This window comes from Rhinolophus ferrumequinum, chromosome 8, assembly GCF_004115265.2.
Source record: "Rhinolophus ferrumequinum isolate MPI-CBG mRhiFer1 chromosome 8, mRhiFer1_v1.p, whole genome shotgun sequence".
Classification (NCBI taxonomy): domain Eukaryota; kingdom Metazoa; phylum Chordata; class Mammalia; order Chiroptera; family Rhinolophidae; genus Rhinolophus; species Rhinolophus ferrumequinum.
The window spans coordinates 78569774-78595577 of record NC_046291.1 but is presented as its reverse complement, the minus strand read 5'-3'; the positions used below and the strand labels follow the sequence as shown (position 1 = coordinate 78595577).

At 32.7% G+C, this 25804-nt stretch overlaps 1 protein-coding gene across 1 annotated transcript in view; it reads right to left on the bottom strand.

The window, feature by feature from the left end:
• LRP1B (LDL receptor related protein 1B) overlaps positions 1-25804 on the bottom strand; it is a 1793989-nt gene that overhangs the window by 92462 nt on the left and 1675723 nt on the right. Inside the window, exons 73-79 of the mRNA XM_033112843.1 lie at positions 21947-22072; positions 21087-21224; positions 19470-19604; positions 16169-16288; positions 13539-13780; positions 3134-3357; positions 1846-1952 (exon numbers count right to left, since the gene is read on the bottom strand). Of these exons, the coding sequence (XP_032968734.1) occupies positions 1846-1952; positions 3134-3357; positions 13539-13780; positions 16169-16288; positions 19470-19604; positions 21087-21224; positions 21947-22072 (1092 nt within the window). The remainder of the gene's footprint in view (positions 1-1845; positions 1953-3133; positions 3358-13538; positions 13781-16168; positions 16289-19469; positions 19605-21086; positions 21225-21946; positions 22073-25804) is intronic.

The window sequence follows — 25804 nt, the reverse complement described above, 5'->3', positions numbered from 1 at the left end:
ATAACTTTTGCAAGAATTTCTGCCTCAGGCTCCCTTCAAAGCTCCCTCCTACAGGCAATACTACATATAAACTGCTGCTGAGTCATTCCTTAAAATGAACATGTTACATGTACTATGCTTATGAAGATGTGAACATCAGAGAAATGTTTTTAATTGGGCACATTTTCTTTAAGTCTAAAATTAGTTTAAAATAAAAAGTTAAGAAAAAGAAGTTCAAAGTTGTTTAGAGAATAATAATAGGGTTCGGACAGATCATGCCACTGTCCTCCTCAATACCCTCCAATGGCTCCCTTTAAAGCTAGAATAGAATCCAGTGCTTATCAGTGTGTCCCATGGCCTCGGTGATCTGCCCTGGCCACCTTGCCACCCTTATCTCTACCACTGTCCCGACTCGCTCATACGCTTTCTAAGCATACTAACATTCTTGCTATTTTTGACACTTGCTAAACTCATTCCTAAATCAGAACTTGCTATTTTCTCTGCTTGGAAAGCTCTTTCCTCACATATTCACATGACTTGCTATCACTTTTTACTCAGTTAGCTTTTCAAATATCACCCATCTAGAGATGTATTCTCTGATAATCATAATAAAATGGTACCCCCAATAACTTCTCATCCCTTAGAATGTTTTTTCTACATAGCACTTATAACTGTCTAACATGATAGGGAATATATATATATATATATATATATATATATATATATACATACACATATATTCTATATATATATATTCTAATATATATATGTGTGTGTGTGTATATATATATATTCTACAGGAAGGTAAGTTTCATGAGAGTTGGACATTTTTACAAGGGTCAGAACTTATTTCTTCAGCACCTGGAGCAATTTCAGGCACCAGGTAGATGTTCAATTAGTATTTGTTAAATCACTCAATGGAGACACAGATACGTAAATGAACTAAATCTCAGATAATGCTCCTTCTCATAAAGAGTAAAAACAATCTAGTTGGGAAAAAAAAACCCAAAAAACATAAGGCACATTAAAACTTAATAAGAATATAAGTGCCAAATATAAATGTTCAACTACAAAAGATATTACAAAGCATAATTGTTAAATAGTATGTGCTGTAGAAAATGAATTCTATCTTGTTGATGAGGATGTAGTAGGCTAGGGTAGGTGGCACAGAATTCCTGAGACTCCAGTAGTTTGAAGGCGGGTGTGCTAAAGTTAGACCTTAAAAGATGGGTAAGTTGCAGGAAGATATACAGAAGTTGGAAGGGCATTCTAGATGTAAGGCTGGGAGAAAAATGGATTGGGAAAGGAACTGCAAAGCAGGAAAATAGTCTGAGCTCCTAAGCAGTCCTGGGGGTACGAAGGGTTTGGAGTGGTAGTTTAGATGACACAGCTGGGAGGGAGATCAAAGACAGACTAAAAAGAGCTGAGAATGAAAAAGCAAGAGATCATCAAACTCGTAGTTCACAAAAAATTATTTATGTGTCCCAGCTCTTTGTCCCTCTAGTTTATCATCTTCTAATAATATTATCATCTATCCCAACATCATTAACATATATCTGTAAAAGTACCCTAAAACATTGCTATAAACTCAAATTTTTATGCATGTGAAATTCTACTAATGGCCTTAAAATTTCGGCAATTTTCAAGTAATATTTCCATAATATCACTGGCAGTGTGATAAAGACATGACTTTCAAGTTGGCAAAATACAACATGAAATGTTAATGAGTTTCATAAAGTTATGCTATAAATTATTTTATCTGCTTGTAAAAATTGTTACATTGCCAACAAAACTAGAAAGACTTGTAGGACTAATATGCTTAGCATGACGCTACACATTTTAGACTGCATCAGAAAGACATCATACCTGTGGGTCTCTGTAAATTCTTTTGTACTAAAATCCTTCTCAAAGTACCATCCATTGCTGCTTCTTCTATGTGGGAGTGGTCCCCAACGACAGTCCAATACATCATCCTGAAGAGATAGGTCAAGTTGATTAGCCTGGTGATGGTGCTGCTACCACCCAATTCTGCTCCAAAACAGTGTCTCTTCAGACCATGTGCATCAGAATCACCCCAGATCCTTGAAAAGGCAGATTCCTGGACCCAATGCTAAACATTCCTGAATGGGAACCTTCAATATAGCACCCCAGAAACCAACATTTTAAACAGTCTTACCTATGCACTAAAATTTGATAGCCACTGTTTAATAGGATGCATTATAGCTTATTATTTGATATCTGAAGTTTAATTTTGAAAATTTCATTAACATTTTAGAAGAAAAGTATTTCTAATAGTTGAAATTATCCTCTTGCTGGGACAGAACATTCATTTTATTATGGACACTGCACCAATATGCTTTCTTTCCTTTTTTGATAGAAAAATTAACTGTTTTCTTAGATATATCATTCTCTATTTACTAGGTTGGTGCACAGTAATTGTGGCTTAGAAGATTAAAAATAATTGCAAAAAGCGGAATTACTTTCACACCAACCTAATAGAAGACACCACACTGCATAATTCTAGTAAGTAAATAACATTTGCCTCTTTTTGACTCAGGATCCAAGGGTCTACTTTATGGGTTATTAGGAGTTTTTTTAAACGTTTTTCTATTTCCTTTTTGGTTATTGCCTATAAATGAAAAAAGGTAAGAGAGTAAAGAGAAAATAAAATCAAGTAAAATAAAGGAAATAGTTATGTTCAATTGTTTAAATTTGTTTTTTTACATAATATACCTTCATCTTTTATTATCAGAAATAGATAAAAACACTAATACTCTACACTTAATATATTTAATATTGTGTTTAAATGTTACAAAAATTCAATATTAGATTCAACATAGTGGTTATGTGATTATCACATCAATTTCATTATTCTGCAATACACACATAAAACACACACAAACACACACATAATGTATAATGTAGCAAATTGTCAGAAATTATATATATATATATATATATATATATATATATATCCCACTATTTGGTGTGAAAAGATCATGAACATAACTTTTGCACAGGAGAAGAAGAGGGATTTTCAGAAGTCTTATAAATCGATTATGTGTTGAACACTCATTACAGAAACGAAACTACAGCGCACAAATGTAATGGATACTCATATCAAAAAATATAAACAACCAAGCCATTAACCTACCCTCTTTTAGGATTTACAGCAATAGCATAGGGTTCTCCAGCCATATTTGTTAAGAGTCTGGTGCAGTTGGGTCCATTCAGCTGCCCTACGTTGATAGAGTACCTTAGACTGGTCCAGTGAGTAGTATAGTAACTGAACCAGTGCATTCTAGAATGATCAGTCCAATAAATATTTCCTGCAACCCAGTCAACTGCAATATCCCTGGGCCTTTTAAATTCAGGACACTAAAAGAAAAGAAAACAATAAACCACAGTGTTTTCAAAAGCAAATTGGTCGAGTTTTCTGTATCTATATATTGGTGTGTGGGAATAATATTATTAACATTGTCAGGTGTTAATTGTTACACAGATTTGAAAAAAAATACGTGACATCTTTTTGTAATATTTATAGATGTATAATTTCACAAATTTTAGGTATACACCTCAATGAAGTTTTACTAATATCATTGATCCTGTTTAACCACCACTCTGAGAATATTTCTAGAATTACATAAGGTTCACCTGTGACCTCTCCCAGTCAGTTCTCCTCTAAGAGTAACCATAATTCTACTAATGCCATAGATGAAACAAATCCATATAAATAGAAACATATTTTTCTACTACTGATTTCTTTCATGCAACCTCATGTCTGAAATTTATCTATACTGTTGTGAATGACAGTTATTAATACTTTTTATTAATGGATAGGATTTTACTTTATCAATAGGCCACAATGTGTTTACCATTTTTCTAATGATGTCCATTTACCTTGTTTACACTTTTAGGCCGTTATAACTAAAGTCATGAATATTCTTATACATGCCTTTGGTGGACACAAACACTCATTTCTGAGTATTTAACAAGGAATAGAATTGGTGAGTCTTAAGGTATACATATGTTCAGCTTGAATATATATTGTTATAATTTTTTCAAAGACTTTGTATCAATACACGCTCTTTTCAGCAATTTAAGGAAATTCCTGTTTCTCTGCATCCTTAACTCTGTAAGCTGATTTTAAAATTGAAAAAAACACACAAAAACATTAGTACAAATAGACACACTTACACAGAGATACCTCATTTAAGCATATTTTGAGGAAAATTAGAATCTCTGTCATTTGTATTAAATCTGCTAGCTTGGGTTTTCTGCTTCATATTGTATTATTGAATTATTGTGATTCAAAGGTACGACAGGTCATTGGGTATAGACAGCAAGGAAAATAAGGTATGCTATGTGCCCTTCAATTAACTTGATCACTTTGAGTTGGAACTAATGTTAGTAATTAATTTAACATGGTCAGGTTTATTGTGCATTATTAGAAGTGAGAAAAAAATTTCAGGGGAAATTATATCAAGAATGGAAACAATCATTTGAAGTTGATTATAACTAGACATGTAGGCAATGTGTAAAAACATCATTAGGACCTCACAACCAGTGAAAATACGGGTTTTTGACACATGATAGTTTCTCGCTTGGTTTACTAGTGAGCGCATTTTATTAATAAATGGATTTAGATCAAAAGAGAAGAAACTGAACTTCTCAAAAAGAACATGATATGCCAAGAAACAGGAATTGCAAGTCACTATCTGCTGTGTGATTACTGGGCTCTTACAAAAGGAAAATATGGCTTGAACTAAACACAGAACCCAAGAAATTTCTAATGACTTTTATTATTAGTCTTTTTACATATTGGTTTAAAAACTAAAATTATGAAATTTTACAGTACCCCATTTCTGAACTCTAACAAAAAATATTATCTATCTACCCAGTAATATCTCTTAAGTAACTGAAGTTAAATAAAAAAGCACTCTGCAATACAATGCGCTCTAGAAATGCCGTATAAATAATATTTATAGATGGATAGAATATAAAGATTTATCTTAGCCAAACCACAAAATTATTTTCACATGTTCCAGTATCATTTAAATTAAGTATATATTTTTTCTAGTATGGAGGCACTTAAAAGTAAATATATCAACAAACCGCATGAGCATGCCAGTGTAAGTCATACATTTATAAACATGAGAGACAATGGGAAAAAAAAACCATTATAAGCTGTTTAGAGTCTGTTAGAGCATATTTATCATTTTCTAACAACAGTAGAGCAAACCTTTAGCATGCAAAAAGCAAAACAAAACAAGAAGACATCTGTTGTCTAGCATGAGCATAGAAAATTATCTATTTTCTCTTTATCAGATAATATACCCACTGTTTTCTACCATAATGACATCCTTTCTAAAATAGGACATATATGTCATGCAAAGTTCCACTTTTTGAAATGTAGGATTTTCATTTTGTTTTACTCATGGGAAAAAAAAAAGAAAAAAAGAAAAAAAGAAAGAAAGAAAAGAAAAGAAAAGAAAAAAGAAAAGGCTGGATATCTTCCCATTCTCTACCACTAAACCTGGACTGCTGACAGTTAAGAACCCAAATTCCTAATGTTTATAGAACATTCAGAAGTCTCATGTAGTGACACTTTTTCAGGTAAGCAGGCTCACGAAGATTCTACCAATGGTGAATGATAGAAGAATAAATCAAATTTAAGTCACATTACTTGGGTAATAAATACTGCTTAGAGAAAGGGAAAAATGTTACTTTTCAAGGCTAAACGCAAGAGATACTAATGAGTTACAGAGTCATTTAAATCTATATATTTATTCTGATTCCTTGATGAAGGAATTCCAAATGTCATTCCAGTATCAGCTAAAGTAGTTATGGGGTAAAGGATGGTTACCTAATAAATTCAACCTAAAGTCACGAATCATCAGTGACAAGATGGTTCTCAGAGTAATGGCAGCAGGGTGAAGCTGTTATCAAGTGTTCGTCCTCAGTGACTCATAACATACTGAATGCTCAATGATTTTTAACACTAAAGGGAGCAGACCTGAACAGAAGAAGAACAACAAAAACAAGACAACAATGGGATGGTCCTATTGTCAAGGAAAGTATGGCCAAATTAGGAAATCGCCGCTTATAGTGAGGTCCATAGCCATGAAATAATCCTGCTTACTTGCTCACAGTTTGAACAGGATTGTGAATAGCATAAGTCATAAAAAGGGACTCATATTAATATTGGCTGGAGAGTGGAAGGCAGGAGCTCCTTTTGGGTCTTGATCTAACGACAGAAAATTTATAGAGAGGTTCAATATCAATCAGGTAAATACACAAAGTGAGAAAACACTACAAAAGTAAACTGAAATTCTGGGAGTGAATAGAGTCTGACATGGGAAAACAAATGCGGAAGCTAAGTCATTTGTCTCTAAAGAGGCTGAAAACAAAACAAACAAATTAAATTAAAAGGAAGAAGAAAATACAAACCTCTCATTTGCCCCTTCGGATAGCTCATTAGACAGATATGCCAATGAACTAGAGGTACTAATATAATACAGAATATATAAGAGACTGTAGAGGTATATGGTTACCCTGACAACAAAAGGCACTGCTCATACTGCTGCACAAAGTAAAAGACACGTTTTGACTGTTTTTTCCACACACCTGCTTTCTTTTCTAATAAGCTCTCTAAATACACAGCCGAAGTTCTGAGGCTTGAGGTATTTTTTGTAGAGATATATTAGTTAAATGAATGAAACACTTAAATCTTACAGAAAAATTGGCAGCTTGATTGTAATAAAATTAGAGGTTACTACTTTAAACAATCCTTTACAGCTGTGGAATGTAAGGTATCCGCCATAATTCCAGCTTCAGTAAACTAAAGATATAAGTTTCTGGAGACATTTGTTTTATTCAAGGAAATAGGAAAACCTATGAAAGAGGTGTTCAAGCATTTGAGCCAGGGAAATATCTTCTTTTTAACAAAATTCCTACAGTTAGCAATATACTTTAAGAAAATATAGTTAACACAAGGAGAGATTGAGGTGTTCACATGTTTTATTTGTTTGTGATTTTTTTTTTGTCTTTGAGAAAATCTTAAAAAATTCAGTTCATTTTACTAAAGTTAATTATCTCCTAATGTAATGCTATTAAAACAATGATAAAGCCACTCTGCAAAACTTGTGTGTGTTTGTGTATGTGGTGTGTGTGGTGTATGTCAACTAAATGAAAAGCCATTTACATTTTTGATCTACAAAATATAAATCAGATTAAATTCTCATAAACCAGAAAATAGAGGTAAAATAATGACAAATTCTGAACATTACTAAATTTGATGGTTTAGTGATATTATAAAATATCTAGATATTTATTATTTCAATCCAGAAGCTTATATAGCAATGGAGAAATAAAAAAAGAATCAAGAAAAAGTAATATTTAGAGCTAGAATATGTAGGGGATCCAACAACCAAGGATAAAATCCATAGCTTCTATTTACAATTTATTTTGAAGAAGAGATTATTTCTATCTGAATAATTTTAAAGCTATATTTATCTACATTGGGACCATGTCAATGTGAAACAAATTCCTATTAGAGGAAAAAGAAACCTAATAAAAATATGTCATTCTCAAACAATTTCCAAATAAAGACCAAATTTGTTTTTAGGTAATAGATTCAATAATTTCTTGGATGTTTAAAAAAAAAAATCCCCAAAGTAGCACACCTAAAAATAAACTTCACATATGATCCACAAAGTCTCCTTTCCCAGTCATTTAATGGCAACTCCATTTTCCAGATTCTCAAAGGAAAAATCATCCCCACTTGAGAATCACTGATGTAGAACCACTGAGTGCTCTGTGAAGTGGGCTTCCTCAATGATTCTGTCACCAAATTAATCGAACACTTATTTGTCCTCATTCCCAAACTCTTCCTTAAAATACAGTCTTTTCATCATTTCTGTGACTCTACATTTTCTCTGAATGCATTGGCCATAGCTTACTATCAATTTAATCAGGTTTAAGAGATTTGTTCCAGTCTTTCTTTACTTCCCTTGTACTCTCTCCCAGATACGCTAATCTAGCTTCATGGTTTTAGGTATCTCAACTATTCTTCTATTTCTTAATGCATATCTCTAATCCAGAGATCTAAGATCAAGCCTTGAATACACCCCTGACTATGTGACATCTCAGTTTGATCTCTTACAATCATCTCAGATATAACATGACTAAAAGTGAACCCACAGTTTATAATCCTCAGGACCTATCAAGCTGTACAATTGAGAAATATAGGTATCAGTCTTGAGTCCTTCCTATCCTCATTTTTGACATTCATCCTATCTGCAAACAATTTAGTTAAACCTCTCTTCACTACCTTCCATTCCATTGAGACTGTAACAGTGCAACCTACCACCTTTTCTAAGATGGACCACAATCCTCTGACGTTTTTTCTCCCACCAAATCCACCCTCTACCTACAGAGTAAATTAGTTGTTTTAGATATAAACAAAATGGTGCTACTTCCTTCTTATCTCTTCAGTCTTAGATCAAATATGCTCCCTTCAAATGGGTCTTTACTGATCATCCTATCCAAAGAAGACTTACAACATCTGAGTGTTTCTTATTAGATCATTATTTATTTCTTTCAACATACTTTTCAAAATTGGAATTTTTTTTAGTATTTATTTATGAGTTCACTAAACTTTGTCTTTGTTCCCTAGGAAAGTAAACTTTAGGAGACAAGACTCTGTCTTACCATTATTGTAGCCCAAGAATACAGCACCAAACTAAACAAACGGAACTTGTTAAATAAAGATTTAGGTATGAATTAATGAAACTTCTCTTGTTCTCCTTAAAATGCTATACAGTTGATCAATAATTTATTCTGGATTATTAATTATATAATATATATTATATAGCCTTGTAAAACGTATGTTCAGTAAAATTTTAAATATTGATAACAACTGTTACAGAGTAATTTATCTTTAATCAGTATGTATTGTTGAGTGCCTGTCTTAAGCAATCAACAACAAACAAGACACAAATAATATAATGATCTGATAGTTTCAGATTACTTTCAAAGTAGTTATAACAAATGATTATAGTTGTGGGCTGGTTTGAAGGAACACAGACGGTTTTAAAAATATTCTTGCTAAGCAAGTATAGACAGTTTCAATTTAGAATTATGATTACAATAAATTCAAAATAATAAAGAAAAAAAGAAAAAAGGACTAAAAAAAGAAACTATCAATTTTTACCATACCCAAATGTCAAAGTTTTTGCTAAAACTTATGTACATACACACACTCACTTAAATGTGGGTATATGTACACACCTAAACATTTAAGTGTGTGTGTGTGTGTGTGTGTGTGTGTGTGTGTGTGTGATATCATAGTTTTTGGCTAAGACTTCAATTAGAAATTGAAACCTATTAAAAGATGACTTAATTGAATATATTCTTAAAAGATTTTCAGAAAAAAAAAATTTTTTTTCAGGCCTAATCAATTTTTTGAAGAAAAGGTATGATTATTAATGAATAAAAGTGTAAGCATGTTCATTAGAACATTCTCTTTTGCATAATAAAAAATATGCCAAAAAATGGTATCTGATATTCACCTCTCAAAATCAGGTAGATCAGATGAACCATTTGTTTTGCTCAGGAATATTTAGTTCTTGAAAGGCAAAAATCTAATCTGCATTTCTAGTCATTTGAATTTTTAAAAGCATTGACAATTTATAGTGCATACTATCATGTACTTTTCTGTAGAGCATTTCATACTAGAAATGATAAATTGCTAGAAAGTATGTACAATTGTTGCATAATGCTATTACGTTGTATTCTGACTACTAAATTTTCAGAAATCTCATTATGCTTTACATATAGATTGAATCATGTCAGTCTTTTGAGTTAAATTATTTAAGAACAAAAGCCATTCATTTTGTATAGCCAAAGGGTTTATAAAATCATAAGCATTTCTATCTATAAATAACTTAGTCTGCATTTGAAATTTGAATTTGTAATCATAATTAGTTTTCCAACCAATTTCACAGATTACAGAAAAGTGTTTCCTTCAAGACTTCCAAAAAACAGATCATATCAAAAATTATCTTTCTTTGGAATGGACTTCAGTTAACATTTATTTGTCTGAGTAATCTTCTGATTTCTGATACAATTTATTTTCTGCCTTTTACTGGGATAGAAATATTCCAATATTTTCAGTTTCTATGAATATGCTTTCAAAATATCCTGCCATCACATGGCTATCTCCTTCCATTTGGTTCACTGATAATGGGGTTACAAATAGAGTATATATATATAGTTTAGAGTATATATATATATATAGTTTAGAGTATATATATATATAGTTTATAGTATATATATAGTTTGATTTGAGTATTTTTTTCTTTCACCTACCGATTCAAAGAAATAAATTAATGTTCTATATTCAGCTTAGGAAAAAGTCTTGAGTCTCATTTTTTCTAGAGGTGGGGAATTCTCATGTCAGTATCATTATTATTCGTATTAAAACTTTGATAAAATAGATTGCGTGTTCATTAATCTAATGAATGACGAGCTTGTGACCATAAAAGAGCAAATACAATACAAGGCAGAGTAATTCATAAGGGTAGAAAATCAATTCTTTATGCACAAGATAGATTTCAGAGGAATAAATACAAATTGTCCAGGTAATAACTGAATAAACTATGTCACACATCGTTTGGAAAACATATATGATTTTAGAAATTGTCTACTTCAATACTATAGTTATTTTTCAGATGAATAAGCTGAGACTCAGAGATGTAACAGGTCTCTCAAGTTCAAGTCTAAATTTTGTCACATTGTAGATGCATGGCCGTAGGTAAGTCATTTAATTGTTCTAGAATGCATACTGCTCATTAAATTAAGGTGTTAAGTATGGCTTTATTCCATATTTATAATATTGAGATATTTGGATTATAAAAAGGTTTAGGAAGCAAAGTTAAACAATTGCCCTCATCAGTAACTCTAAGTACTTTTTTAAAAAAATGCATAGGTTCAATTTTCTATGGAATGCTTAATGACTTAGAACATGGTACTAAAACTCACGGCTCAGAGGTTCCAACCTATAATCATGACATTTAGTGAGCTATACTGGGCTCCTAGAAAATATACTCTACTGTTACCCACTTGGGTAGGTATAAGAAGAGAGAGAGAAAAAGAAACAAAACAAAGAAAGAAAGAAATAAGAAGACTAGATGATACAATACAGATAATCACCACCATTAAAAGATTAAATGAAGTTTCATATCCTATTAGAAAAAGGCTCATCGATAGCTTTGACATCGGTTACAAAATATTCTATACCATATTAATGAAATTAAAGATTAAAAGAATGCATGCAAATAAACATATAATATACAAATGAAATATATACATTTATATTTTGTGTGTATAAAAGTAAAAACCTAATTACCAAACATTAAACAAATTTCACCTCTGACCTACAATAAACACTATTCACTAAAGGACACTGATTATATATGATCAAACTCTCCCAGGATAAAATCAAAATGATTGTCAAATCATTTTCACTGAAAATTTATATTAAAAAGTTATAGATTTAAGTGTTATTAGTAACTATGAAATTCAGACAAGGGCAAATTGCAAATTATTTTTTAATGTGATAACGTGCATAATAGAGAACATCGTGCTAATCATATCATCAAAAACATGCTTGTCATCGTCAACATAACTGTCATTATCCTCATCTTCCTTTTAATAACAGGCACCTAGATAGTACTTACTATGTGCCAAAAACTGTTAATACTACTCTACATATACATATATATATATATGTATATGTATGTATATATTCTTCACTAAAACTTTATGAAATGAAGAGCACAGAGAGGCTAAGAAGCCAGTAAGCAACAGGAACAAGATTAAAACCCTGGTAGTGTGACTCTATGATATACACTCTTTATCTCTTCATGAATAGATACAATTGTACCATAGGAGCAATGTTTTTGCAAAGCAAACTTCTGTTTTAGAGATAAAGAAAGCTAAAGCTAGCCAAGACTCTTCGTTGGCCTTTTGGTCTGATAAAGAAAAAGGAGATTACATGTGAGCAATGGAGGGCAGAGTGATCTACTAAATTTCTTGGTTCTGTCCAAGAATGTTCTTAATAGAACTAAAGCTATTGTGTAACACTATGTACAAGGAGGAAGAAATGAAGAAACAACTCTGATATATATGGATTTTTACTCACAGTTAATTTAATCTCACCTGAATTTGAAAGCTAATATTGCTTCTTTTAAAATCAATTTCTTGCTATCTACTACTGATAAAAATATGGCTCAGATTTTTATCAAATGTTATTTATGTAGTTCAAATCTTTATGATAGGGTTAGCCCGGTGGCTCAGGGGGTTGGAGCTCCATTCTCCTAACTCCAAAGGCTGTCGGTTCGATTCCCACATGGGCCAGTGGGCTCTCAACCACAAGGTTGCTGGTTCGATTCCTGGAGTCCCTCAAGGGATGGTGGGCTGCGCTCCCTGCAACTAGCAACGGCAACTGGACCTGGAGCTGAGATGCGACCTCCACAACTAAGACTGAGGGGACAGCAACTTGAAGCTGAACGGCACCCTCCACAACTAGGATTGAAGGGACAACAGCTTGACTTGGAAAAAAAAAGTCCGGGAAGTGCACACTGTTCCCCAATGAAGTCCTGTTCCCCTTCCCCAGTAAAAGCTTAAAAAAAAAAAAATCTTTATGATAGATCCCACTGCAAAAGGTAGTGAGGGCTTTCAGATATGTATTATACATCTGATTCTTTTCAAATACAAAGCTTCAATTACATCCTACGGTGATAGTACTTGACTTTTTGGTTGTGTGGGAATGGGCCAGGACCCATAAAAATCAGTATTTATCTGTCATTTTTCTCCCAGGTTACTTCAAAATATAAAATACACAATAAATTGACATGCACTAAAACAAAAAAAGGAGAGTCTATGATCACAAATCTAAATAAATTTTCTAGTTTACTTTTCTCAAAAGGAATAATCATGATAATCAACATGTCCAACATATACCAACAAAAAATATTGCTATGTTTTGGATGTTCCCTAAAATATAGTTATCAGGAGTCAGAAAAAATGGTTACACTATGGAGCTGATCTCTTGTCCTAGAAAATGAACATATTTCTCACATTGTTAAAAATGAAAAAATTTTCTCTATATATTTTTGACAGTATATTTTCTAATATAAAAACAATGGTTCCTAATCTCATCTCATGCTGAAAGAAATCTCATGTTCATAATACATTGTTTAACATTATAAATATAAAATGTTCTAGAAATGTTTGGTATCATTCATTACCATTCTTATATAGCTAAGTTAAATACATTAACACAAAAACGTAACAGCATGAAATTAAAAATAAATTATATGCAGGTATGAGAATAAATGAGTAGAGAAATGTTTTATTTCTATATAGGGAGAATTGGGGGGATTCACTGGATATATTAATTATCTCCTATAATCAGATATTGTGATTGATGTATTAAAATTAAACAGGAAGGTGGGAAGATGTAAGCCTTCAGATAATCAATGTTATTTACTTACAATCAAGCCACTGTTTGCTTGCCTTTTTTCTCTGTCATGGACCCTTTTGTAGAAAATGCCGCCTGGATTAAACTGAGTACTCCAAATAATCATATCTCTTTGATAATACACATCCATCCCTGTTATCCTTGAATTATGTTCAGTATGAGAAATTTGTTGATGATCGCCACTGTAGTTGAATGGATATATAAAACCCAGGATATCAGTGTCATTAGCAATGTAGAGAACTTGATCTTCAGAGCCTGGAGATTATTATAATAAAATACAAAAATAAAGTAAATTTCAACTAATGTAAAATTAATTATTGTTCTGTTAAATTATCTTGAATTGTTAACACAGTTTCTTGCTCAATAAAAATGACCAACTTTATACATTCTTTTAATCTTCATGACATTTTTAAAATTTAATTTATTGGGGTGACAGTGGTTAGTAAAATTACATAGGTTTCAACTGTACATTTTGATAATACATCATCTATATATCACATTGTGTGTTCACCACCCAGAGTCAGTTCTCTTTCCATCACCATATCTTTGACCCCCTTTATCCTCTTCTACCAACCCCCCCCTTACCCTCTAGTAACCACTAAACTGTTGTCTGTGTCTATGAGTTTTTGTTTCTTTGTTTGTTTGTCTTTTTCCTTTGTTGTTTTTAGTTTTATAACCCACATATGAGTGAAGTCAATATGGTTCTCTAGTTTTTCTGTCACCATATTCCAAAATTAACTCCAAATGGATCAAAGACCTAAACACAAGACGTGACACAATAAACTGCATAGAAGAAAGCATAGGTACTTATAGATCGCTGATTCAAAGAGGATTTTATGAATTTGACCTCAAAGGTAAGGGAAGTAAAAGCTAAAATAAATGAATGGGACTATATCAAACTAAAAAGCTTCTGCACAGCAAAAGAAACCATGGACAAGACAAAGAGGAAACCAACCAAATGGGAAAAGATATTTGCAAACAATGCCTCCAATAAGGGGACGATGTCCAAAATACAGAGGGTGCCAAAAAAAATGTACATACATTTTAAGAAAGGAAAAAACTGTATTAAAATCGTAATACTCAATATATATCAATAACAAAAGATGAATACAAGTCATGTGTATACATTTTTATGGCACATCTGGTATATAAGGAAATCATACAACTTAACAACAGAAAAACAATCCAGTTTAAAAAGGACCTGATCATGTTATTTTTAATATACAGTTATGTATATTAAAATGCATTTCTAAGATTTATTAATGTAGGTTTTCCTAGGACACAGCTTTTCTTATGACTAGAAATTAGATATTCATAGCAGACATAGATTTATGAAGAGGGATTTCTATTTGATAAGTCACAAGATATTATGTTCTGACGCTTTCTCAATATTCAGATGCTATATTGTGTTCTCATTAAGCTTCAAACATTTCTGAGCATTTAGTTTGTGCACTTGAGAGATCATCACCTTAGGCTAACAAATAAAAATTAAGATATGAAAAATCTTCTTCTTCCAATATTCACATATCTTGTGTTTTTTTTATTTTTATTGTACAAAGATATCAATATTTATTACAATAAAGTGCCATCATCTCAATGGTATCTAGAATCTTGCTAAGTGGAATTCTTGGGCCTGAAGTTTTGATACCTATAATACAATGCTGATATCATACGTATACTGAGACAAGTAAAACCCTAAAGTAAATCCTGAAAGTATTAATTAAAATATTAATGAAACCATAAAGATTAAATTGCACGTATAGTACCTGCAAATTTACAAAAATAATAATGCATGAGGGGTAGTTCAGCTCTATAGGTTTAATAGCTCTCAGTGAATGTTTACTATGGAGCAGGCACTAGTTAAGCCTTTCACAATTTATCTCCTCCACTTACAATAACTGTGGAAAGTAGGTATTACTATTCCTATTTTACAGATATGGAACTGAGGCTCAGAAAGTAAATAATTCCCCAAGGCCACACAGAAAAGTGTAATGCTGGGATTCAAATACAGGTACACCTAACTTCATAGCCCCTTCTTGATCCACTCAATTGTGCTGTCTTCCTCGTGTGATAACTACTTTATTAACATTGTCCAATAATGCTCTATAGCTAACAATATTTAAGGCACAATATTATTTAGTAAAAACATATGAGCATTAAAATCCATATCTGAAAAGGTCTGAAATCCCTATCTGTCATTTAATTTTTAAAAATGATATACTTAACTGGAGGTGATCTGAATTTGAAAGCATAAATTTATTTTAAACCCTTTTAAAGACTTACTCAAAAGTCCATTCTCCTTATAATGATCTGCTAGTTTTATCCATAGTGTAATTTCTCAAATACACTGAGAGTAGGCCATAAAGATACTTTACATTCTATCACATTGGCTTTTAAACTTTTACACCCTCCTGACAAAATTCTTTTAACAGTAACCATGTATTTGATAGTCATGTATACTAATCATCCCAGACTAGATTAATTAAGACTAACAACAATCCAACTGGCACAATTAGCAGTAGAAAGGGACTTATTTTATATGATGAGACATGAAGCAGTTGCTAAAATAGAACATGGACCTTTTTTCCCCCATAAGATGTTTACAGCAACATACTAACTTTTGAAATAATGGTTATAACTTACCTTTAGCCATGCAGGTGTTATTTCTTTCCTGAAAATTCTGGTCACATACACATTTATATGATCCCTCCATATTTACACATTGTTGGGAACACGTACCAAAGACCAGACATTCATTAAGGTCTGAAAAGAAGAGCTCACGATAGCATCATCATACCCCCAATTAGTATTTCCATTCCTTCTACATTTCCAACATGACAAATTTCTTTTGTCTTATTTCAACTTATTTCTATTTCTTTTGTTGTCCTTTCAAACTCTATTCTGCGACATGTGGAATATTTTTAGGCCATCATAATGCTTTGACAATATTTTCAGTATAATAATTTATCAGTTGTTTGTACACTGGTGGTTAATCCACTTAACCTATTGAAACAGCCATTTCAAATTTCCCTACTATTAGCATTCACTCAAATAAACAGGTCACGAGGTTTCCTTTTCAGCTTGTTTCTCATTACCTAACTCTACTACTTTGCACATGTCATATACTGTCCCTTTGCCCTTGTCCCCCTTTACACAAAGAATTTCTACTCATCTTTCAAGATCCACCTGACCTGAAGCCTTCCTTTGTCTCCATCGGTATATAGTAGTGACTGCCCATCCCATAGTTTCCACACTCTTTGCTGTCTTGGTATTTTTCTCTTACAGCATTGTTCACACTATATTTCACAAGACGGTTATATATTCATATCCACTACTTGACTGGCAGTCACTTGAGGGCATAAATTATGATTTATTCATTTTTTATTGCCAGCATTTTGCTGAATGCCTGGCAGAGAATGAAGATATGGATGTATCTCTAATACATCTCTGGATTCATATAGATGAAGTGATTACGTAACAAGAAGGGCTATGTGAATTAAACACAAAAGCAGATGCCTGTATATAAATAAATATATAAATCATAAGTAATAAATAAACAAAGCACGGGCAATATTCTGTGTCTTAGCACACGCCTCTAATTGTAATGGTTTGAGCAGGTCCAGGATTGAGGTTAGGTGATTCTGGTGGATTATCTACTTTGTCTCTTTTCCTCCTCTTCTTTTGCTTTCTATCAGCATAATTCCTCTGCTCTAATTAAGTGGTAAATCTGTGAGATAAATCCTTCCCTTGAATTAGAGAACTTAAAGATAAGTGCAGTAATAATACCTATCTCTAGTTTAGCACTCAACAGTGTTCTAAAGGCTTTTGGCAGAGACAAGGACTTTCCCAGTGACACATGTAAATGACAGTGCCGAGGCTAACACTCAGGCTTTCTGATTGTGTGGACACTTTGCCCAAGGAGAACGTAAGCACTCTCATGACAATTAATTTCTGTTTGAAATGTAGGCTAACGAGATTTCTAAAAAATATGTTTATTTGTTCAATGAATATTATGCCAGGGATCAAGTAAAATAGATATTATCAGCACTGAACCATCAAAAAGTATTACAACAAATATTTTTCATTTGTTTGGAACCTGTAATTTTAAACAGGAAGTGATTTGTTACTGTGGGTTTCCTTTGATATGAAATGAAAATAAGCAAAAACCAGCATAATTTAATACAATCTCAGCTCCCTCACATGGCCCTGTAATGGCCAGGATCACCACTTTCTCTTCATCTCTAAAATAATGTCTGTATTATGAGCTTTGGAAGAGAATGGAGGAACCAATACATGTCCAATATCCAGACCAGCGTCTTCCACACAACAACTGCTATTCCCTTTCTATTTCTCTTCTGCTATTCTGTTTTTTTCTTTTCTTTAGACATTCCAATTGAAGTGTTTTGGTTTTGTATCAAATATCAATTTCTTAAGCTTTTTACTTTTTTTGTTTTTTGAACTATATAAAGGAAGAGCATAAATTTAAATTCTTTGAATTGCAAATCAAACCAATGTCTATTTTCTCCTTCACACCAAATCAAAACTCCTTTTCTTTACTATTAAATCTCCATTTATTAAATTAAGATGAAAATTTTATTGTTCAAAAGTTACTCATTTGCACAACAAAATTTTACAGAAATAGTGGATTCATAGCAATTTAACTCAGTGTAGCTTGTAGGTTATATTTGCGATGAAATATAATTAAAAATAAATAACATTTAGGGACTAGTATTTCTAAATTTTGTAAGTACATACAGGAAACAAAGCCTACTATTCACAAATATGAGCAAATTAATGTTATTTGAAATGAAAATCTTGAAGAGACTTTTTGTGTGTGTAGTGTATATGTGTGTGTGTATGCATGTGTGGCATGTGTATGTTTATATACAATTGATAAAAAGTGTCTAGGAAACAACAAATATTCTAGGCTTGAAAAATAATTTTCTTTCTTTTTAAAATAGAGAAAACAAGTCGCCAGTTTTCAGTGTTTCATTTTAATGGAGAAATGAAATGTCATGAATAATCCAAGCAAGTATATTACTCACAATGTACATAAATATGACATGGATACACTTCTTTCCCTTTGGCTGAGTATAATTAATTTTTTTCAATGATTCCAATTTGATTGATGCTATATAAAATCACTTTTTAAATTTTTATTCAAGAATAACACAAAGAAATAATAGAAAAGGAAGCAGTAGGTGAAAGCACTTTAGGACTTGAATTTATCCTAGATAAGCCAGACTTAGATGATTTCGGTTTGGCTCTAATCCAATAATACCAATTTTAGTGGAGAAACTTACAGAAAGTGCATATAGGTCTGTATTTTGTAGTTCCATAGTTAAAGACCTGACTTAAATTATATTTACACATAACTTACACATTTGCTGGCTATCCTACATGCTCAATCTTTAAATGATCTCAAGTACTCGTAAGTTGACAGCGATTTCTTTAGATCCCGTCTTTGAATTTTGAAAGACAATTCTTGGTAATACAAAGCACTGTGATAGACACGGTGTTCGAACAAAAGCCCACAACTCTCCAAAAGTGAATTTCCTATTGCAGGACTGCAAATGCTCAACTGGAGAAAAATGGGTCATCTTAAACACGTTCTTTCATGAAGTGCCTCTAATTCTCTAATTGTTCCTGAACCAGCAATTTCATTATCTGTATTTCAAAACAGAATTATAACAATACTATTGAAATTCCCAGAGGTCTGAATCAGCTGCAGGAAAGGCTCCATAGCCTCAGTGACATTAGCTTAGCCTTAAAAATACACAGGATCTTGACCCCAGGACTTTCGCTCTCATAAGTAAACAGGTATCCCATAGACACACGACATTTTGATGAAAATCAATCTTGTGTCACCTCACAATTTTGCAGCTTTGGGAGTCTTTTAAAACATAAAGATTTAAGAGAAAGCTGTTGAGGAAATGTACTATACCTTCACACTGTCTGTTTTCCGTGTTTCTCTGAAATCCAGGCTTACAGCGACAGAAAACAGATGTTTTTATTTGATTACAATATGCATCATCTCCACAGGGATTCACATTATCTTCACAGGTATATTCAGTTGGCGCTGGGATTTAAAAATATGATCAAAATTAACATAATTCTAATTCCTGGACTACTAGTTTATTTATTTATTTTTCTTAATTTGAAATTATATGTATTTTACCATAGATGACTCTTTGAATTTATAAAATTATAGTCTTCTCTCCACGTAAACCCTCATTTCTTATAAAGGTACAGAAGAAGATAAAAACTGAATTCATTTACAGTGAATATGGTTTAGAACAAATTGCCAACAGCTAATATTTACAGCTGTTATTAAGCTATGCTACTTTCTAAAAGGAAATCAAGAATCGATGATTCAAATCACAAGCTACCTTTACAATGTTATGATGTATGCGTACTGCATCCTTCTCTAAGAACAAAGACATCTCTGAGAAACTACCTAGGGGTGCATTCAGGAATACAGTCAAGGGTACTACCACGTTACCAGAGTAGGTAAGCTCAAACGGCAGCTCTTAAACTTTTATAGAATGGACATACGTCTGAGGATTGAGTGTGTAGCATGTTCCAATGGTCTTGGGTTGCAACACAGGTTAGTACGGACTCTGAGTTATATGTAGTCCCAGCAAAGTTGTTAGAATTTCATTGCTTTATATCCCATTCAGCAAAACATTGTAGAATGCAAATAAAAGAAGGGACATTATTATAGGGGCAACATTAAATTAGCTTTATTTTACCTAAACAAATCAAATTATTGAGCAATAGGAGAATTTAATTAGCAGAATTGGAACCATTATTAATCCCCACTAACTCTTGAATATTTTACAATTAAGTAAATTACACCAGTCGAATTATACTATGAATTAGATATATGGGGCCATATCCTGAAACTCATTGCTTCATCATCCAATGGGGAAAAACTTAGATGCATAAAAAAGAAAAAAAAAAGACTCAAAAAGTATTATGTGGCTTTCATAAGCAAACTTAATTTAGGGTTATAGTTCAATTATTTTTTTAATATGGAAAATCAAATATTAAACACTATCTAAACACCAAATTCTTAACAGTCAAGGTCTAATAACTCAAGTACCACAGCACTCTAACTGAATAAAATAATGATGGTTTCTTTAAGAATAATTTGTCAACAGATTAAACTTTTAAAACACTGAATAAATTATTAAGACCTTCATCATCACTCAACAAATATCAATGTTTGTGAAATTGAAAAAGTAATAAAATTACATTTTAGAAACTAAAATATTAAGAGGTATAGATTTCTCTGATGACATCAAAGTCTGCGTTAGGATATTGAATTCTCAGCTGTAGCTCCAAAAAGGGTACTCATAGCAAAATCAATCTTTCCCACCTCATACTTTCTGATATTAAGTGATGTTCAACTTTGCTTTGGCAAAAGCTTAAAAAAAAGGTTATACTTAAGCACATTTTGAAGAACAATTTTTATCATAGTAGTAAAGAAAATTTTGGTCATATTGAAGCATAAATTGGACGTTATGTGTCACTGCACTTTAACAGAAAACAAACTCACTTATCCTGCAGCCTTGTTCATCTGAACCATCTCCACAGTCATCAAGCTGGTCGCACTGGAGGTCCATGGGGATACATTTTTTATTATTGCAAGCAAATTCATCTTTTTTGCAAGGTCTCACTTTATATGTAAGCTTACCTACAGAGTCATTAAAAATGATTAGTGTTTCACCAAATCAAAACGATTTTATTGAGCACATAACATGTCCAAGCTTTTACTAAATGCTATGAAATACATGGATCCACAATCCTTTATTTGAAGCTCTTAGGGGCAAGTTTTAAAACTCTGAAATGCTTGGATTTTTTGAAAAATAATAATGCATTTACCCGATAGTAAATGCTATCTTATTTCTACAGAAAATATTTGGGTATTTACCCTGAGTGGAATGTTTTAAAATCATGTAAACTGCATCTGGCCAGATCAAGTCAGGGTTTGTTACCAAGTAATTTTGCCACATAATTTAATAAGTCTTTGGTTTTAAGAGTTCTTTTAATTTCAGAATTGTGAAAAAGAGACTGTGTACACACATATGCAATCTATATAAGCCCATTCCACCCCAAGGAGCTATTAAACAGAGAACATTTTTAAACCACTGTGTTATTTCTCTCATGCAATATTTTCTTTACTAAAGTGCCTATACCCAACAGAGATGTACACACTCTGGATAAAGTTGCACAGCTCTACTATGCAAATGAAATGTCAGCAGATTATTTTCATAGCCTGTCAGAAGATCAAGTGACTGAAAAAAATACCCTCAGACACACACATGAAAAAAATACTTAAATGTTTTTGAGTTCTAAATTCATTATATTATTGTATAGTTGCCACTGAATCAATTATTTCCCATTTAAAGGATTTACCACCACAGTGTTCCTCATCTGAGTTGTCCCCACAGTCATCAATCCCATTGCACATTTGTTCAGGCTGAAGGCATATTCTATTATTTCTGCATCTGTGAGGTCTTGTGGGGGGGCAAAGATATTTGACTGAAAAAGAAAAAAAGAAAAACCAAAGCAGTTCCTTTGGGTACACTGAATTATGCATAACTATACTTTTTTTGTCTTCCTTTTTTTGTTTTCTTTCTTTTGAAATCTATAATCTAGATTTTCTGAATATCTTCTGTTGTGGAAATTGCCTACATGTAGATCAGAAAAATGTGTGATAACAGAAGCTTGGGATCCTAGTTATTTATATTAACTACAGAAAAGAGTGCACAGCTGTAAAGCCAAATGAAATAAGAAAAAGCCAGACTTCATGGTTTCATTTCCAGATGCCTTATTTTAGCTGCCTTCACTTAGTGTACCAAATTAATTTATGCCTACGGTTTATACAACATGGCGGGACACTTAGCTATTTGAAAGAGTAATTTCACACAGAATAGAGCTTGAGAAAGCATGTGTTATAGGCCTAAAACTGAAAATAGGCTATCCAATGAAAAGAATATTTCAACAGTACTACAGCTGGGTTTTTTACTCTATGTCTCTTAAACAGATGTGTAGCACTGTATTTCAGGTGCATAAGGTTATGTTAGTTATTCATTTTTAATGTGTGTGTGTGTGTGTGTGTGTGTGTGTGTGTGGGTGAGAGAGAGAGAGAGAGAGAGAGAGAGAGAGAGAGAGAGAGAGAGAGAGAGAGAGAGAGACTTAAAGAGATAACAGTGGAAGCCAGGAAATTATATTCATCCTTTTCATCCCAACCTCATGAGAAGACTTCCTCCGCTAAAGTAGGAAACTTCTCTAATGACTCTTCATCCTCAAAGTTGGAGTATTACAGAGTTCTATCTCTAGTCTTCTGATGTTCTCACTCTTACATTCTCTGCTTAGGTATTCTCATTCATTCTCAAGGGTTTACTTGACTCTATAACCGCAATACTTTTCAACTCTATCTAACTGTAACCTCTCACAATTAATATTCCCTCAGGAATTTTAAATTCAACAAGTTCAAAACTTAATTTTTTATCATCTTTCCTTGAATTCCTTCCCTCCAAACATAAGATTTGCCGCATTTGCATAGCTCTGTTAAAGGCACATCATAGCCACAAGGGTGGGGATGTTCTAAATGCATTCCTCTCATGGAGCTTCAACTGTGATTAGGCAACAAGTTCAGCTGATATTGCTCCCAGACTTGCCCTCCTCTTTCCATGCATGACAATTATAATCACCATAGCTTGGCACTTCATTATCTCGTACAGAGATTACTTTAGTAGACTCCTAAATGCCTCAGGTTTATTGTCCAACCTAAGATCCTTCAAAAGCCACCAGAATAATCCACTAACACATTAATCTGATCATTTCTTCCATAACTATTCAGAATAGAATTTAAAATACTTTAAATGGCATAACAGACTTATTGTTACCTTGTCCATATCACTCCTACAGACTCTTCCCTTGTTACTTTTAATATTCTAGCAATATCCCTTTATTAGTTCCTTAAATATACCATACTTCTTTTTGCCTGACCTCCTTGCTTTAATTGAAATTTGTTTGTTACTCCGACCATAATTCCTCCCCCTTACGTCTTTTAGGAATGTATCTTAAATTGTTCAAACCTCATGTTATTACATGTTTGAAGATATCCTTGTTTCCTACCACAGCTTCCAGAACTTTGTTACCACATCTTCATGCGCCATTATTTAAAATAAACGGAAACCAAAAACCGCTATTTGAGGGTGAGGTATTTGAATATACCTCTTCTTATTTCTATTTTCACAACAACTTCATTAATATCACTCCTTCCCTAATTCAGTGAAGACTGTAGCACCTACTCTCATGGTTATTTTTCTTCATCCATATTCATTCATCCTAGATGGTTTCAACATCCAAATGAGCAAACCAACTGTTAACTGGGCCTCTTAGCTCCTTGACTTTGTCATATACATTGTGCTTTCACTCCAATTCACCTAGGCCACCCACTGTCCTAGGAGGCTGTGGACATTGGTTGATTTGAACAAATTTCTCTTCATTCAGCCACTGACAATTCCTGATGCTTGCAGATAGGAACACTAATTGGTACACATGGGTGCAGCTGGATTTGCTATTTCATCCAATTGCTTTGTTTACAAAGCCACTAATTTGAGTGTTTCAAATTCTGATCACATTCTCCTACTTTTGCATCTTTTCAATTCAACCACTCTCATTAAGATACTTACTCAGCCTTAGCTGAAATATAAAACTGAAACCTCAGCCTTAGCCCATCGACACATTTACCTTTGACTTTTTACCAATGCCTCTTTAGTTCCTTCTCTATTGACATTAGATTCCATTTCCAATATTTTAATAAACTCATTTGATAAATATTTATTGGTAACCTATTATTTGTTGTACACTGTTCTAAGCACTCAATAGAAACTCACTTTTGTCCAAATAATCCAGATTTTTCTGGCCCTTTCTCTTTTTCATCTTAGTTATCTAACAAAACCCCAAACTTGGATGAATAAACCATCTGCTATCCTAATGTCTACATCTAGGAAATTCAGGAATTTTACAGATGATAACATCACAAGGCTAACTGATACCACAAATACAAATATTTGTCAGTGCCAGATGGGCCCTGAATATTACTTAAGAATGGTATTGCTTAAGTAATATATTTATATGCCAAAAAAATGTATAGAAGTGGACACTTTGGTCAACGTTGTTTAAGCAGCAGTTTGTCATAATCGGAAGTGTCTGGACGCCGATGGTAACCACTTTGAGTACCTCTTGTAATTGCAGAAGTCAAACATGACTTGTATTCATCTTTTGTTATTGGTATATATTATTACAATTTTAATACTGTTTTCCTTTCTTAAAATGTATATACATATTTTGGCACCCTCTCTGTGTGTGTGTATATGTGTGTATATATATATATATATATACACACACATATACACACACACACATATATATATATACATATACATATTTTTATACTTTGTGTATATATATGCATATGTACATGTGTGTATATATATATACACACACACACAAAGTATTAACATATATCCATCCATATTACTCTTTTACTCTTTGTAATAATAATTCAAATATATGCATTACTTTCAAGCCTCCTTAGAATACCAACCTTTCACATTTTATATATGAATATGTTCCTACTGCATACATTAAAAAAAAAAACAGAAATAAAATGACAGGAAATGTGTTAACATCTTATTAAACGACTGCACGGCTACCTGAATCTACACATAGACTATCAACTCATTCAACTCATTTCAACATTTTTTAATAAAAGTGAAGCGGCCACTATTCTTAACTAAAACTAATTTTTTCACCTGTGCCGAAACTCATTTTCCCCAGCTTCCCTAGGAACGATTCCATCTTCCTTGAAACATTTTCTTACCTTGGTATTTCTTTTGCCACACTATTTTGTTGTTGTTAATATTGTTTTGCTAATTCTTTTATGGTCACTCACTTAAGTCTTTTTTGGGTGCTCATATTTATTTAGATGTCTGGTATCCCTCCATATTCTATCCTAATCCCTTCTCTAATTCTTTACTCCCACCCAGCGTAACTCTCACACATTTCATTGTATTCATTACCACATTTTATGCTAACTCTCAAACTTATACTTGCGTGTCTCCTCAAATGCATCTCAAAGCAGGCTTTTAATCTTACTTGCAAAACTGTTCCCCTACCTATGTTCTCCATCTATTCAATTGTGCAAGCAAAAAACACCCTATAAATTACATTTGGCAACTTCCTCTCCCTCGCCCCCTA